The sequence below is a fragment of the Sciurus carolinensis genome, chromosome 4, assembly GCF_902686445.1.
Source record: "Sciurus carolinensis chromosome 4, mSciCar1.2, whole genome shotgun sequence".
Taxonomy (NCBI): Eukaryota; Metazoa; Chordata; class Mammalia; order Rodentia; family Sciuridae; genus Sciurus; species Sciurus carolinensis.
Genome location: NC_062216.1, coordinates 68,873,349 through 68,890,089, shown reverse-complemented (window position 1 = coordinate 68,890,089; position 16,741 = coordinate 68,873,349). Strand labels below are relative to the sequence as shown.

Below are 16,741 nucleotides of genomic sequence, written 5' to 3'. Positions count from 1 at the left end.
AAAAACGTTTATAAATTAATCAAAAAATCTTGTGACAAGAGATCTGTGGGAACCTAACCCTATACTTCTGGTAGGAGCCATGTTTCAGTATTTGCTAATTCAGGGTTCATAGTGACTTTATAGGACATAACTACCACAAATAACAAGAATCAGCTCTACCTAGGGAGGGTAACATGGGAAACGGGTGCAGGTAAACATGCTGGGGTAAGGGTAGAGGTGGGGATTAAAATGGGCTGAAGGACCTAGCAACACCACCTCTAGTGAAGAGAGAAAGGTCAGAAGGTACCAGGAGAGTCAAAATGTAGCAACAGTCCAAACATCCACCAACTGATGAACAGATGGACAAAATGGGGTCTATCTATACTGGCAGCGTTATTCAGCCTTAGAATTATTCTGACATGCTCCAACTGGACCAACCTTGGAAACATTATGCTAAATAGAATGCAAAAAGAGAAATATTGTATGATTCCACTCATAGGAAGCCCTTAGAATAATCAAATTCATGGAGACAGAAGGAAAATATGGGTTTAGAGGGGAAAACGGTGAGTTATTTAGCAGGTACAGGGCTTCCCCTTGGGAGAATGTAAAAGTTCTAGAATTGGACAGTGGTAATGGTTGTATGACATTGTGAATGCCATTTAATGTCACTGAACTATACTCCTAAAAATAGTTGTGTGTATGTGTTGGTGGTACTGGGGATTGAACCTGGGGACGCTCTACCATTGAGCTACATTCCCAGTCTTTTCAATTTAGAGATAGGGTCTCCTTCAGTTGTGAGGCTAGTCTTGAACTTCCAATCCCCCTGCCTCAGTCTCCAGAGTTGCTGGGATTATAGGCCTGTTCCACCATGCCTGACATGTTATGAATATTTTACCATGACTTTTTAAAGAGTACTTTTAAAAACAGATAGAAGGAAAAAAGATGGAGGCAGAGAGGAAGAGGAGGCACTGCAAGGGCCCCAGTCCCAAAATACAAGGGACAAAGGAAAATGGCTTGTTTATAGTTGGAAATAAAAAGAGACAAAAGGAGTTCCCAGGTCCTGGTTGAGTGAGTCCCTAGAGATGAAAGGAAGGAGAGGGAGTGGAGAAAAAACAATCCAGCAGAAAAATGGATAGGATTATGCAAGGCTGGGTCAGGTACTCAGCCAGAAAAAACTGACCCCAAAGTGATTTTAAGGAGGTTGGGCTAAACATGGGTGTGGTGGTATACATCTATAATCCAAGCAACTTGGGAGGCTGAGACAGGGGGATTACCAAATTCAAGACTAGTCACAGGAACTTAGGGAGACGCCGTTTTAAAAAAGAAAAAGGGCCAGAAGTGTGGCTCAGTGATAAAGTCCCTTGGGGTTCAATCCCCAGTACCAATAAAAAATAAATAAAACAAAATAAACAGGCTGAGTTGAGGCTTGCTAGAAGTCAGAAAAGAGGCCTTCTCAAAAAATAACCAGCCGGACGTGATGGCACATGCCTTGTAATCCCAGTTACTCAGGAGGCTGAGGCAGGAAGATCATAAGTTCAAAGCCAGCCTCAGCAATGGTGAGGCATGACGCAACTCAGTGAGACCCTGTCTCTAAGTAAAATACAAAATAGGGCTGGGGATGTGGCTCAGTGGTCTATGCCTCTGAGTTCAAGCCCTTGGTAGAAGATAGAGCTCAGTGACAGAGCACTGACTTAGCATGTGTGAGGCCCTGAGTTCCACCCCCAGCACTGAAGCGGGGAAAAAGAGGACTTGCATGGAGAAGCCATGTGAGTGAAGTAAAACAGGGAGGTACAACACCTAGCACAGATACAGCACAATGCATGTGCCCCATTCTCTTACTGACACACAGAAGGACATTTATCACTGCTTCTTGACAGGTCAGGAACAGGGAGGAGGGAGAAGGGAAGAAGGCAAAGAACCTCCCCAGGGACAGGACACATTGGAACAAAAGGAAAAGAGAGCTCATCAAGGGGGCCCATGCTATTGGGAGACTGGGGCAGGAGCTCAAAGTCAGCCTCAGCAATTTAGAGAGGCACTTAGCAACTCAGAGAAACCCTGTGTCTAAAAAATACATTAAAAGGGCTGAGGATGTGGTTCAGTAGCTAAGTCCCCTGGGTTCATTCTCCAGTTCCAAACAAAAACAAACAAACAAAAAAAAGGGAACAGAGAGTAGACTCCTTTAGCATTGCCTGGTCAGGACAGAGGTGTTATGAATGGCACTGATTCAGCACTTGTCTCTGAAGTCAGGGCTAGGCTTGGACCCTGGGAGAGCTACTAGACCTCTCTGAACTTCAATGTTCCCCCACATACATCCAAGAGGCATGTTATGAGGATTGGATTCAATCATAAGCTGGGCACGGTGTAGTCCCAGCTACTCAGGAAGTTGAGGTGGGAGCAGGAGGACTATGCCTTGAGTCCAGGAGCTGGAGGCCAGCCTGGGCAAACAGTAAAACCCCACCTCAAAAAAACAAACAAAAACAAACAAACAAAACAAACAAACAAATAAATAAATAAAATCCTAGGATACCCCTGAGCCTGGCATGAAGAAAGGCTACTTGCACATTCAAGGCTCTTGCTGTGTTGCTAGGAGGGATGAAGAAGGGTGGAGATAAGAATGAAGGGCAACAAGAGGGGAGATAAGTAACTAGGAGGAGAGGAACCCTGGGAAGCAATCCAGGAGGAGGAGTCGGCACTGGGAGGAGCAGCTCAGAGATGCAGAGAAGTGGGAGAGATAAGATTCCTAAGTGGCCAGAAGCCCCAAACCCAGCCTCAGGCCCCAGGGCAGTGGCAGGGTAAGTAAGGACACACCTGGCTCCAGCATACCCTGTCCTCAGCTCTCCAGGAGGTGGAAACTGCAGCTTGTCCCCAACCAAGCCCTCCCAGGCTGCTGCCTGGGTGTCAGCAGGCCTATCCCTAACACCTCCAGGAAATGGGTCACTGCAAGTGGGTGTCCACACCCTTCCACCTCCTGCTTGGGGCCACAAAAAGGGGTGATGAAATGTGACGAAACTGGCTTTAGGCCCCAGCACAATGCCAGGCACAGAAGCCCCTTGCAACAGTTGACTTGCGGAAAAAAGACAAATTAGACTCCAAGCTCAGTTTTCTTGCCAGGAACTCCACTTCTTTGGGCCTCAGCACCTCATTTAAAAAAAAAAAAAAAGTGGTAGGTAGGGTAGAATATTTTAAGTGAAAAAAAAAAAAAAGAAAGAAAGAAAGAAAGAAAAAGAAATGGGGAAACGGAGCTGGGTTTGTGGCTCAGGGGTAAAGCGCTTGTCTAGCATGTGTAAGGCACTGGGTTCAATCCTCAGCACCACATTAAAAAAAAAATAATAAACTAAAGGTATGGTGTCTATTTTCAACTAAAAAAAAAAGAACAGAAAAGAAATGTGCTATCAAGCCTTGAAAAAACATGGAGGAATCTTAAATGCATCATGCTAAGCAAAAGAAGCCAACCTGAAAAGGCTAACTATTGTACAATTCCAACTATATAACATATCACAGTTAATACAGGAAAAGGCAAAACTATGGAGACAATAGAAAGATCAGAGGTTATCAGAAGTTGGGGAAGGAGAAAATACTTGGAACACAGGATTTTTAGGGCAGTGAAATTATTCGGGATGATACTATAACAGTGGGTACATGTGTCAAAACCCATAGGATACGAGATGCCAAGAGCAAAAGTTTCTGTGGACCATGGAGGATAATAATGCACAAAAACTAGCTCCTCAGTTGTAACATATGGAGCACACTAATGCAAGACGCTATTAATTGGAGAAGGAGGGATAAGTAAAAGAACTTTATACTCTGCTCAATTCTTCTGTAATCCAAAACTGTTAAAAAAAAAAAAAAATATATATATATATATATGTATGTATATTTCACACACACACACACACACACACACACACACACACACACATCAATCAGGCACTGTGGCACATATCTGTAATTCCAGTGACTCCAGAGGCTGAGGCAAAAGAATCACAAGTTAGAGGCCAGCCTCAGCCACTTAGCCAGGCTCTAAACAACTTAGCCAGACCCTGTCTCAAAATGAAAAAATAAAAAGGATGGGGCATGTGGCTCAGAGGGTTATGCACCTCTGGTTTCAATCCCTGGTATGTATGTATGTATGTATGTGTGTGTGTGTGTGTGTGTGTGTGAGAGCTGGGAAAAGTCTTGTAGTCTTGTACTCTTTTCTTCTTGGGGCCTTTTTTAGGCTTCTAAAATAAAGTGAAAGCTGGTGCTGTGGGGTGTAGCTCAGTGGTACAGTGCATACCTAACATGCACAAGGTCCTGGGTTCAATTCCCAGCACCACATAAAATAATGAAAGTACTTAAGAGGCCAAGTACTGAAACCAAAACAGTTGGTTTCACCTTAAGTAAGCTGTACTGTGAAAATACAGATCTTAAAATAGATGATTTACCTAAGGAGTCTTTGCCACACAGAAGGACTTGAAGGACTCGCCATGGAATCCCATCAAATGTCAATTCCCCCAGGGCACTGACAGAATATACTCTTTGGGCTGCTCACCAAATGCCTGTTTCACCAGCCTTGGGGATGGGTTTGCTCATTGGTGGTCCTACTAGATAAGACTGCCCTCACCCTACCAAACCAGACACCCATGCAGCACAGGCCCCCATGGGGGAGCTCAGGTGCCCACCTGGCAATTGCTAGCAAGAGTGCTCAGCACTGGAGAGCAGCTCTCCAGGACCCAAGAGCACCAGGGAGTCACATGGAACTCTTAGGACCCTGGAGACATTGGTAGCCACTGGAAAGTAGTACTCTTCCACTCTATTCCACTTTAAGTTCAAGGCCTTAATCACCTCTGACAAAGGGCTGCACCCCTAGCACAAGAGCTCCCAGCCATAGCTCCTAGCAGAGAAGTGGGTCAGGGTGGGCAGAGCTTGAACAGGAAGCACAGGGCAACATCCACCCTACCCTTGGTCATAGTGTTTTTTTTTTGAGTGGAGGTGGTGAAGGTCCCAAGGATTGAACCCAGGGGCACTTAACCACTAAGTCACATCCTCGGTCCTTTTGTTTTCTATTTTGAGACAGGGTCTCACTAAGTTGCTGAGGCTGGCCTCAAACTTGACATCCTCCTGCCTCAGTCTCCCAAGTTGCTGGGATTATAGGCGTGTGCCACCACACCCAGCTCCTTGGTCATTTTTCATCGAAATGTTCTTTCCCAGAGCCACTCTGACTGAACAGCGATAGGGATGAGGACTGAAATGCTCTAGAAATTCTGCTAATGGCCCAAAGCTCTCAGATCCTAGCTGAAGCCACCACAGCAAAGGATCCACCCTGACCCAGAAAACTCACCCCCACTGATTCTCTCCTGCTCCAGCCACACCCAGTGGCTTACCCCTGGCAGGCATGACAATCACCCCGCCTCCCATTCCACAATGCCTGGTCATCCAATTTGGAAACAAAGTCATGTTCAAGAATGATACCAAGGTGGGGGCACCAGCCTCTGCTTTAGGGGACAGGGAATGCCCAGTCTGATCCAACAGGCCATGAGGAACGGGCCAGATACCTTCCACCAGCCAACAGAGGATGCCCTACAAACCAAGATGGCGACCTGGGCCTTATTCTGAAGTGTGATCTGTTGTAGGTACTCACCCAAGAATTTCATGGAAGGTCCTATTCCACATCTTTTTTCATAAATCATTCTCGAGGTGTACCCCACTCCTCATTCCTGGTCCTACCTTTGCCCCTGACGAAAAGATGAGGCTCAGGAAACCGAACTCTTACTTATCACCTGCCTGTGATTTTTTGTGTAAATGAATTTTCTCCAAAAATGTATAATTAACACATCTACCAAGGGCTTGTATCCAGAATATTAAAGAACATTCAAAACAAGCAAAAAAATAAAATGGGCCAAAGATTTGGACAGATATTTCACCAAAGAAGTTATACAAATGCAAATGAGCATATAAAAAGATGCTCTACATCATTAGTCATCAGAAAAATGCAAATTAAAATCACGAGAAGATTCCACTACACGCCTATCTGAATGGTAGGTAAAATCCAACAACCTGACAGTTCCAAGCCCTGCTAAGAATATGGAACACTAAAACTCTATGTTGCCTAGCCAGGCATGGTGATGCACACCTGTAATACCAATGGCTCAGGAGGCTGAGGCAAACTTAGCGAGGCCCTAAGCGACTCCATGAGACCCTGTCTGTAAGTAAGTACAAAAAAGGGCTGGGATGTGACTCAGTGGTTAAGTGTCCCTGGGTTCAATTCCTGGTACAAAAAAAGAAAAGAAAAGAAAAACATTTTAACAGTTTCTTAAAGCAGACAACAGCTGGGTGTAGTGGTGCATGCCTGTAATCTCAGCAAGTTGGGAGGATGAGATAAAGGATAGCCCAGACCCAATCTCAAAATTAAAATCAAAAAGGGCTGGAGATATAGCTCAGTAGTAAAACACCTCTGGGTTAATTCCCTAGTATCGCAACATCATGATCAACAACAACAACAACAAAAAACAGTAAACATATGTACCACATCAACCAGCAATTCCACTCCAAGGTTTTTATAAAAGCGAAAAGAAAGCCTGTGTTCACATGAAGACCTGTATTAAAATGTTGATAGCAGCTTTATTCATAATTAACACTCTGGAAACAACCCAAACACCCTTCCACCAGTGCTGGATAAACACAGTGGTACACCATACACAGCAATGGAATACTGTCTGGCCCTCAAATCACTACACTTTCTATCTGCTCAGGTATCTTTCCTTCTATCAATATACACACCTTGGATGACTCTCAAAGGAATTATGCCACAAGACAGAAGCCAGATCCAGAAAACTACAAAACTACATGATGATTCTATTTACATGACATTCTTTTTTAAAAATGTTTTTTGATGTTGATAGACCTTTATTTTATTCATTTATTTATATGTGGTGCTGAGAATTGAACCCAGTGCTTCACACATGCTAGGCAAGTGCTCTACCACTGAGCCACAACCCCAGCCCTTACATGACATTCTTGAAAAGACAAAATTACAGGAATGGAGAACAGACCTGGGATGCCAGGGGATGGGCATGAGGGAGGGAGGGGAACTGACACCAAAGTAGAAATCTGGGTAGTTGGCATGGTTCTGTAGCTTGACTGTGGTGGTTAATACACAACTCTGTTCATCTGTCAAAACCTTTAAACTGCACAACATAAAGAGTACATTTTGCAACCAGGTATGGTAGCACATGCCTGTAATCCCAGGGGAGTGGGAGGCTGAGGCAGGAGGATCCCAAATGCAAAGCCAGCCTCAGCCACTGAGAAGACCTAAGCAATTTAGTAGGACTCTGTCACAAAATAAAAAGGGCTGGGGATGTGGCCCTTGGTTAAGTGCCCCTGGTTCAATCCCTGGTACCCCACCCCCTACCCCCAAAAAAGCGTACATTTTGCTACATGTATCTTTAAAAAGTTAAAACAATTTCTAGGTTGGGGAAATAGCTCAGTGACAGAGCACTTGCTTAGCATTCTGGAGGCTAGGGATTCAATCCTTTGCACCACAAAAATGAAAAACAAGACCTCCATATCCTACCCAGAGGGTACAGCTCAAGTCTACTTCATCCCTACCCTACTTCTAATCATTTCTTGAAGATAGCCACTACATTCTCTATCTGCTCAGATCCTTCCTTCTCTAGATCACGCTCTCTCTCACACCCACAGAGCTATCAAAACCCTACCCATTTGCAAAGCCAGGTCAAGCGCCCCCTCCTCTGTGAAGCCTTCCCTGACTCCTCTCAGCCCCATCAGAATGAATCACCCTTTACCAGGCACCCACAGCACTTACTTGTGCCTCTAATTAGCCCTTCTTTCAACTCACAGATTATCGTTAGCAATTCAGTCTGTGGGACAGGGACCTTATATTCATGTTCCCCCACTGTCCAGTGCCCGGCACATAGTGGGTACTCTGTGACTGCTATAGATCAGCCAAGGGCTCAGGCCAAGAGGGGCGAGCAGGCAGTGCTGGGGCTGGCAGTGTTCTGAAGAGGGTATAGGAAGCCACTGATACGGCTCCACTCGTGCTCTTGCATAAGTAGCACGACTATTGCTTAAACTCCCAAGTGCTGGAAATGACTCCACCTCCCATTCCAACGTGAGGTCATGCAATTTATGATGGAGTATGGCTAAGGATGCTTTGCTTCCTCCACGCCAGCCAGCACAGTTCCAAGCCCCAGGCAGACAGATGCTCAGGACACACCTGCTGAGGGACTGGGGCCTGTCCCATCATCAGGGTGCTGTCGTTTCTCACTTCCAGAAGGCAGGCCCTCTTTGCAGCAGTAACTGATTGTGCCTATCTGACTGGAAGTCAATTTCACAATGCAGAATTATTGTAGCATAGGCAAGGCCTTTCAGTGACTCCACAGGGCCACTCCACAATTGGTTCTTTCCAAGCATGTCACCAGTCTCTCCCTCTTACAAATTCCAGCTTGTCTTAAGGACCGTTTACAGGTCATTTATTTGACAAACACTTACACAGGGCTTAATAGAAGTCAAAGAACTAAGTATTTTACAAATATTAACTCAATCTTCACATCAATTGTATGAAATTGGTGCTATTAACCTTATCCTCATTTTGCAGATGGAGAATGGAGACATAATGCAGTTACATAATGTACTCAAAATTCACACCTGATAAATGACAAGGCAGGGACTCAAATCCAGAAGGCTGACTGGAAAACGACATGGTCCAAACGGTACCCACTAGTTCCATGTGGATAATGAGCTCTGGAATGCGGCTAGTCAAATTGAGATGTACTATTAAGCGTAACATGAATACTGGGTTTCCGACACTGCATTAAAAATGTAATCTCATTAATCCTTTTTTACTACTGATTACAGGTTAAAATAATTTTATGGACATGGACGTTTGAATAAAATATATTATAATTCATTTTACCACATTTGTACTTTTTAAATGTGGCTCCTAGCTGGGTGTGGTAGTGCACGCCTGTAATTCCACCTACTTGAAGCTGAGGTAAGAAGATCACAAGTTCAAGGTCAGCCAGGTAACTCAGAGGCACGTGGTCTCAAAATAAAGAGTGCTGGGGATGCAGCTCGTGCTTGCCTAGAATGTGTGAGGCCCTGGGTTCAATCCCCAGTATTGAAAATAAATAAATAAGTATGGCTTCTAGGAAACTTAAAATACACAGGTTATCTACATTATACTTCTATAGGACTGCTCTGCTTGCACTGGAGTCTATACTCATTACTCCTAGTCCATGCTGGGTCATCTTCCCCATCCCCAGCCTCAGGATAGGACCAAGATTGTGACCTGCCTCTGACACCCTGCTCATTCAGATGCATAAAGATGGTGGGAGCCAGGCAATAACTTCCACATCTCCCCATTCTCCTCCTCTAACTTCCCAGACACTGCCTCTCTCCCAACTTTACATCCAGTCTGAAAGCAATTCAGTTCTACCTTCCTCTAGCAGAAATCCCAGAATGTCAAAGAGATAACATCCTCCAGTGCAACCTCATGAGCTAACATGCAGAAAAACTGAGGCCCAGCACCACAGAATCGAGGAAAAAGAGGTAGTAGAGGTCATCTAGTCCAATTTCCCTCCTCCTGAGCGTCCCTAACAAATTCTACATAGAGAAGTTCTATGTGCCAGGGGCAGCAGCACGCTTGTAATCCCAGTGACTTGGGAGGCTGAGGCAGAAGGATTGCAATTTCAAGGCCAGGCTCAGCAACTTAATGAGAACCTGTCTCAAAAAGAAAAATAAAAAGAACTGGAGATGTGGCTCAGTTGTTAAGTGCCCCTGGGTTCAATTCCCAGTACTGGAAAAAAAAAAAGAAGTTCCATGCGATGAAGTTATTTACAGAAGAAAGTAACTTCAGATGAGATAAACCTTCCAGAAGGGAGAAAGGACAGCAAAATGAAGCCACCCTGATGGTGGGCAGGTTCTAACCTCCCATCCAGCTCTGTTAAGGCACTCATAATTATGGTCAGATCAATTCTTTTTTCTTTTTTTCTTTCTTTAGCAGTGCTAGAGATGGAACCCAGGCCTTTGCCCATTGCTAGGCAAGAACTCTATCACTGAACTACCCCTAATTCTTATTAAGGCAGATGTCTCTACCAACTTCTAGAACCAGATGTGTCTCTCAATGTGGCCAGAGTCACAGAGCTCAGTGGAAGGTTTTCCTTGACACAGTCACACCACTGGCCCATTCAAGTTGTGGTACGTTGTACCATTTTGTTTTCTCCTTCATGAAATTATTTTCCAGGTTTTCAACAATGACTCTGTGTTAATTTTAAGAGTTAAATATTAATTTCATCTTTCTGCTTAATCTCAGCAATTCCAGTCCATTGAGATGATTTTGAATCCTGGTTCTGTCATCCAATGCTTATATCCTCAGTACCCAACGAACCGATAGAAAACAAAACCTGAGAGCTCTGTGGTCATCATCACAAAACCTCCTTCTGAGTGATCAGAACTGTGGAGTCAGTAGCCAAGGTGCTTTCAGCCACTTCCATATCCACCTCACTGTTATCTCTACAGGCCACATATATTTCACCTGTACCCAAGAAAATCATGAGAGTGAAATCCTTACTGAATATTTCTCCACTGAAATAAGGTCCTCCCCGCCAAGACTTGGTAGAGTAAATCCATGTTGACTTCATTTTCAACATCTCCATGGATTTTTTTGTTCAAAACTCTGACCTAGAAGGCTAGGGGTGTAGCTCAGTGCACTTGCCAAGCATGTACAAAGTCCCAGGTTTGAGTCCTAGCACCACAAAAACAGAATCTGACCAAGAATTGGGCAAGACAGAAATAAGAAGCTCAGCAGTATGCCATTTCCAGCATCCCCATCTTGCCCCCTGAACTGAGAAAGAAATCAAGGCATTGCTGCCTACATCCCTACCCTCCTCCCAGATGTGGCAGCGGTTCAGTGCTCACTACTGGGGCTTCTCCTAGGATCCCCAAAGTTGATGTAAAAAACTAGCAACCTGAACTCACTCAAAGCAATTCCCATGGATTGACTCTCACTTCCCCCAAAGCAAAGTGCTCCTTAGATCTCTTACAAAATATGTCCTACCCTTACATAGGTGAAGGTGAGATAAGAATCTTCTGCCTCCCAGAACATTCCTCCACCTGCCTGAGGCAGGAATCTCCCCCTGCCTGTCTTGCTGACTGTGGCTGAAGAAATCCCTCGTCCAGCCACCCAAGGTCTGTTGCCTCCCCACCCAGAGAGCTGCCCAACAACATCGCCTTGCCGTCAACTATTACTCAAGGCTCAACGCCAAGAGGGAGGGCGGCCAGGATGGAGGACAGCCAGGAAGAAACAACCCTAGCCTTTCATCCTGGCCAGGGCGACTCACGAAGACATCTCAGGGGCTTGAAGGGAAGGGGAAGGCATGGTTTTGGCAGGGGTGAGTTTGGCATAAGCAGAGGCTGGCAGATCTTTGCTAGGAGGACAAAAAGCGAAGCCCTCAGCCAAATAATGGGCCCTCAGAGCTCAAGTTTCACTCTGAGTCAACAGCCCCCTTTGGAGAAGAGCCCCACCCCAGGGGCCCACCCTGTGTGTCATCAGCCCCTCCCCAGTGCCCTTTGCACTGCCCCTAACACTCCACCGGATATGCAATCCCATCCCCCAGGAGGGTCACCCCTGCCTTAGCACAGCTCCCATTTCCTGCCCCTGGTGACTGCTCTGAAGTCTATTGTTCCCAAGAAGTTTGGGTCAAAGGAAGCCCGGTCCCCACCCATGGGGGCTCTGGCCTGCCCACACTACACCAAGCCAAGGAGCTGGCCCACACTCGAGTCTGGCCCATCCTCCTGCCTCTCCAGGAGCAGCCTGTAGTCAATGGAAGAGGGTGTAGACACAGATCTTAGACTGGAGTCCTGATGGAAAATTTCCCAAAGGACCAGTCCCTACCAGCTGAAGGCCCCAAGACCAGATCACACAGGTGATTAGAAAGTACTGAAAACCAAAAGCTAGGAGAAAACTGTCATTTCAGAAGAGGTCAAGGCAATGCTGGAATCAGAATACAGGAGATGGAGACTGACTGGGTGCTCCCAGCGACAAAGCTTTGCCCTACCCTGCCCTGCCCTGCCCCTGCCTCCTCCGCCTCCACCTGGGCCCCTGCGGGGGGTGGGGGGGTGCTCAAGAGCAGCTGTTCAGCTCCAATTTCAGAGCTTTAAACAGAGCTGTCGTCCTAACTTCTGCCAAGAAAGGGTCATAGGGGCAAAGGGAGACAGGCAAGGTAAAGCCACCCTCACAAGCCCTGAATTTCCAACTACTACTAGACTGGCCTAACCTACAGGAAGCCAATGTCCTCTACTTGCAAGGGGGAAGAGGAGGAGGAGCCACGGTTTTGGCAATAGGGATTGCTTTGTGACAGTCACAGGTACTAGACCAGAATGGAAACCAAGAAAGTTGTGTGACGTTTGCATCCCAGATCTGAAAAGATAGGAAAGGCTGGGGTTGCTCAATACACCAGGCCCTGGCTTCTACCCCAGCACAAAAAAAAAAAAAAAAAAGAAGAAGAAGAAGAAGAAGAAGAAGAAGAAGAAGAAGAAAATGAAAAGATAGGAAGCCCTTCTCTACCTGATATAGACCTTGGAGGAGAATGGGTGGATCTGAAAGATCTCCTGAGAGCCCCTCCCAAACTTGGCCTTGCAGAACCTCCTGTAAAATGGTTTCTTCCCCTGCAGCTGTGAGATTTCTGCTGGGACACAGGAGAGTACATCTGCCTCCATCAACCTTATCTGAGCCACAGGATGGTAGGCACCAGCCACATAAGGCTACTGCAGCCTCCAGGTCTGTTAGACAAAGGTGACTGGGGAAGCAGGAGAGTACACAAAGGGAAGAGCATGGGTTCGACTATCAGCTCTGCTGCTCCCAGGTTGCACAATTTTAAGGAAGTTATAGTCCCTCTAGGGGCCTCAGTTTCCCCGTGTTTAAAATGAAAGGGTTAATGAGCCGGGTGCAGAGGCACATGCCTGTAATCCCAGCAGCTCAGGAGGCTGAGGCAGGAGGATCACAAGTTGGAGGCCAACTCTCAACTTAGTGAGAACCTGTCTCAAAAAAAAGGGAGGGGGTAGGGACATGGCTCAGTGGTTAAGCCTCCTGAGTTCAATCCCTGCTACCAAAAAAAAAAACCCCAAAAACCCACTAATCCCATACAGCATAAGGCCCTTGGTTCAATCCCCAACACTGCAAACCACAAACAAAAATCTATACACAGGGGGCAGGGAGTGGGGGGGGACACACCACTAATCCCTAGGGTAAAAAAGAAGTTCCTTGCTAAAACAAGCTTAGGAAATACTGGGGACAATATCTGCTGGGGGAATCCCTGGGAATGTGACAGGCACTGTCAGGGTAGATGCTTCACAAAATAGTTACATTTTCATAACAAACTTTCTGGATGTTATCCATCAGGAAACTAAGCCTGGGGCTTTAAAGGCAGTGAGTTACTGTCAGAATTTGTGCCCAGGTCTGTCTGATCCTAAACCTGTGCCTTTCAACTCTGTCAGTGCTGCTTATAGACCAGCTGCACATCTGGCCTAAGCAGGTGGGAGGGTAAGGTGATTCTCACATTAGGAGTGAAGGAAGAATTCTGATCTGCCTTTGTTGATCCTGCCATCACCCACCGTATACTGTATCACTCCTGCCAATTGCTTGGACACAACCAGCAAACCAGAAACATCCCTTACCTCCTGGACTGGCCCTAAAGCACTCATGCAATAAGTTACTCATTCTTCTTCCCACAGAGAAGTGTTGGAAGGTCTTGCAAGTTGAGAATGAGGGATTCGGGACTGGGGGTGTAGCCAGTGGTAGAGCACTTGCGCAGCAAGCATGAGACCCTGTGTTCAATCCCCAATAACACACACACAAACACACGCGCACACACACACACACACACACACACACACACGGAAAGAGAATGAGGGATTCTTCCACTTGATTGCTTCGTCAGGTCCAGCACTGAACCAGTAAAAGTAGTTCAGGGTTGGTAAACATCAGCACTATTTACTATTTATCCTCAGGGCCAACTTAAAAGCACTATCTAAACACATCTCAAGATCCAAAATGATGTCTTCCTTTTGAAGGACTCAACCCCACAAACTTTCCCAACAACCCATCCCATCAACTAAATGCAAAGATTTCAACTTCCTTTAGCTTTCCACCGGCTCGTCCTGAAAACTATTCCAGGCAAGGGCAGAATCCACTCTCCCTTAGGACAGCTGTCTGGAAGAGGCAGGTGTAGACCGCTTCCTCTCTGCTCTGCCCAGTCCAGGGTGCCCAGGAGCCTGGGGGCCACACACTCCAATAACCACTAACAAATTCTTCTGCATACAAAAATGAAACAAAAAAAAACAGAAGACACTCTCCCCTGCTCCTATTGTACAGGGAGGAAGAAGTCAGATCCAGAATCAACATCCTCAGAGAGAAAACTCTTTAGAGAGGAGGCATCACACACCTACTCAGGCAGACTCAGGCAGCAGCACCCTCCTGAAGCAGAAATGTACACACTCTGTCACTCACGTTCAACACAAACAAATCCACCTACTGGAAGCGGAGGTGAGTCATACACGAACAGACATCACCCTCACATACACCCAAAGCTAAGGAGGCTGGCACAGTCATACGTCACCTTGAACCCACTATGCAGAGAGACACCCGGTGTGTCAGGAATCCCTGTCCGGCATGTGCACAGAGGCATGCTCCTGGGTTGCCTGCAGGGGAAGTTTTTGGGAGTTCTGCTCCCCTGGTCCACTAGTCCTTAGTCTGAAAGGCGACAGCTTCACAACCCCAGGGGAGCAGGACTTTTTGTAGATGTCCACCACTATTCGCATTGCCTTAGCACTTAAAACAGGCCAATACCCTTCCCTCTATGGGCTTTCTCCTCCAGGCCAGAAAAGAGGCCAGGAGAAAAGGGGTTGTGAGTCCTGAAACAATTCTGTCGCCAATGTTCTCGTTTCTGCCTCTCAGTGGTCCCTTCAGCAACCGGGACCGCCGTTTCCCCAAAGTCCCTGGGCTCCACCGCCACCTTCTCGACCCGGTAGTCGGTAACGCCTCCACGATCCTCAGCGGCACAACCTCCACGTGCCCTGCTCTTTTCCTGATCTAGTCCCTGGATTACGCTAGACGCCTGCCCTCTGGCAAAGTCTTCACAACTCCGGGCTCCCAGCCTTACCGGTCCCAGGGTGCGGGAGGTGGGGTCGGTGCGCTCCACCAGTTGCAGCTAGTTCGCCCCAAGCGCCAACTCTTCCAGCCCCGGCTCTGCGGCGTCTCGGAAGGCTGGCGACCGCACTGCAGGGACGACAGGGGGTCAACCAGCAGAGCGCGGGGCTCTGGCTGAGTGCCGCTGGCTGAGCCGGGGAAAGGTAGGGCGGCGGGACCGACCCACCCCGAGTCTCCCGAGCCCAGTTCGCAGCGGCCGGCCCCGGTGCGCGAAGCGGAGTGCGCGGAGGGAGGAGTTTTCCCAGAATGGGACTGTCGGGAAGACACGAAGATCCCAATTCCTGGCGGAGTGAGTCAACCGGGAAAGGAAGGGAACGCGGGGAGACTGCTGCGGACGCGGGGAGCGGACGGAAGGGAGGAAGCGGGGGAGAGGGCAGGGAGGAGTGCGCCTGAGCGAGAAGGGAAGAAAGCGGCAGGACAAGCGCGCCTGCAGCCCCGGAGTCCAAGGCGGGAAGACGGGCGGCGGCAAGAAAAGAGCGCCCAGATGGGAGCACGCGGCGCGGCGGCGGAGGGCGCTTGGTTGGGAGGGCGCCCCGTGGGGCTGGGGCGGCGCGGCGGGCGCCACTCACCTGACAGGGATGCGGCGGCTGCGGGCGACGGAGCCGGGAGCTGCGGCCCTCCCCACCCCCTGGCTTCAAGTTTGCAAGGAGGACGCCTGGAATGCGCGGAATGAAGGCTGGTATGAGATGCGCGCAGCCGAGGGAGGGAGCCGGAGGGAGTGGCGGCCCTGCCACCGGCACCTCGGGGAGGAGACTGGGACGCCCGGGAGGGGGCGGCCGGTGAGGGGCCGGGCCGGACCACGGGGCGGGGCCGGGGCGGGTCGCTGGCGGGCGGCAGTGGTGGAGGCTGAGCGCGCCCAGGCGGGGGAACTGGCCTGGAGATCCCAGCTCTGGGACCAGGACCTCTGCATCCAGCCCAGCCGCTCCCGCCACACATTTTTCCTTTGATCTCACCCCAGCTCTCTTCCAACTCTCTTCGTCCCTCTGCTCCATCCCCTGCGAGCGGAGCCCTGACGCCTTTTCCCCGGAGCCGAAAACTTTACTTTCTGCCTGAATGGGGTGCCTCCGGGAAGGGCCCAGCCTCTGCCTCCGCCCTGCCACCCTCCGGGGTCGGTTGCGGGCTGACGTCCCTCCGCATCAGCCCTGAATGACCGGAGAAGGGGCGGGCCCTCCGCGTGCAGGAAGGGCTGCTCCCTTCCCGCGGCTCCCACCGAAGGACACTTGCTCCAGGGAATCAGGAAGCAGGAACTCCGGGCTCGACTCCCAGATCCGCCACTGGTACCCCCACGCTGGTCCTTCCTGGTGTATGTTAGCCCTTTCAGTTGCCCTCTGGTGTCCCTCAGGATCCGCAAAATTGTTACTAGTAAGAGTAAAGCACGTGGGAGAAAGCAATCAGTGTGAGGACCGTGCGGCATGGAGAGAGACTCATTTTACTACTTATTCAGTAATAAGTCAATAAAGATTTATCCAGTATGCACTGGACACTACGTGTTCACCAGATACTGTGAAAACAGGAAGGATAGGACCTCAGCACCTACTCTCAAAGAGCTTAAAATTT

At 48.3% G+C, this 16,741-nt stretch overlaps 1 protein-coding gene across 10 annotated transcripts in view; it reads right to left on the bottom strand.

The window, feature by feature from the left end:
* Positions 1–16,120, bottom strand: part of Tead4 (TEA domain transcription factor 4) — a 66,416-nt gene extending 50,296 nt beyond the window's left edge. For 5 of the 10 annotated variants that reach the window (XM_047549000.1, XM_047549001.1, XM_047549003.1 and 2 more), the window contains exon 1: positions 15,754–16,120. In XM_047549000.1, the coding sequence (XP_047404956.1) occupies positions 15,754–16,120 (367 nt within the window). The other 5 variants (XM_047549008.1, XM_047549009.1, XM_047549010.1 and 2 more) reach the window with 2 other exon arrangements.
* Between the last annotated feature and the right edge of the window lie 621 nt (positions 16,121–16,741).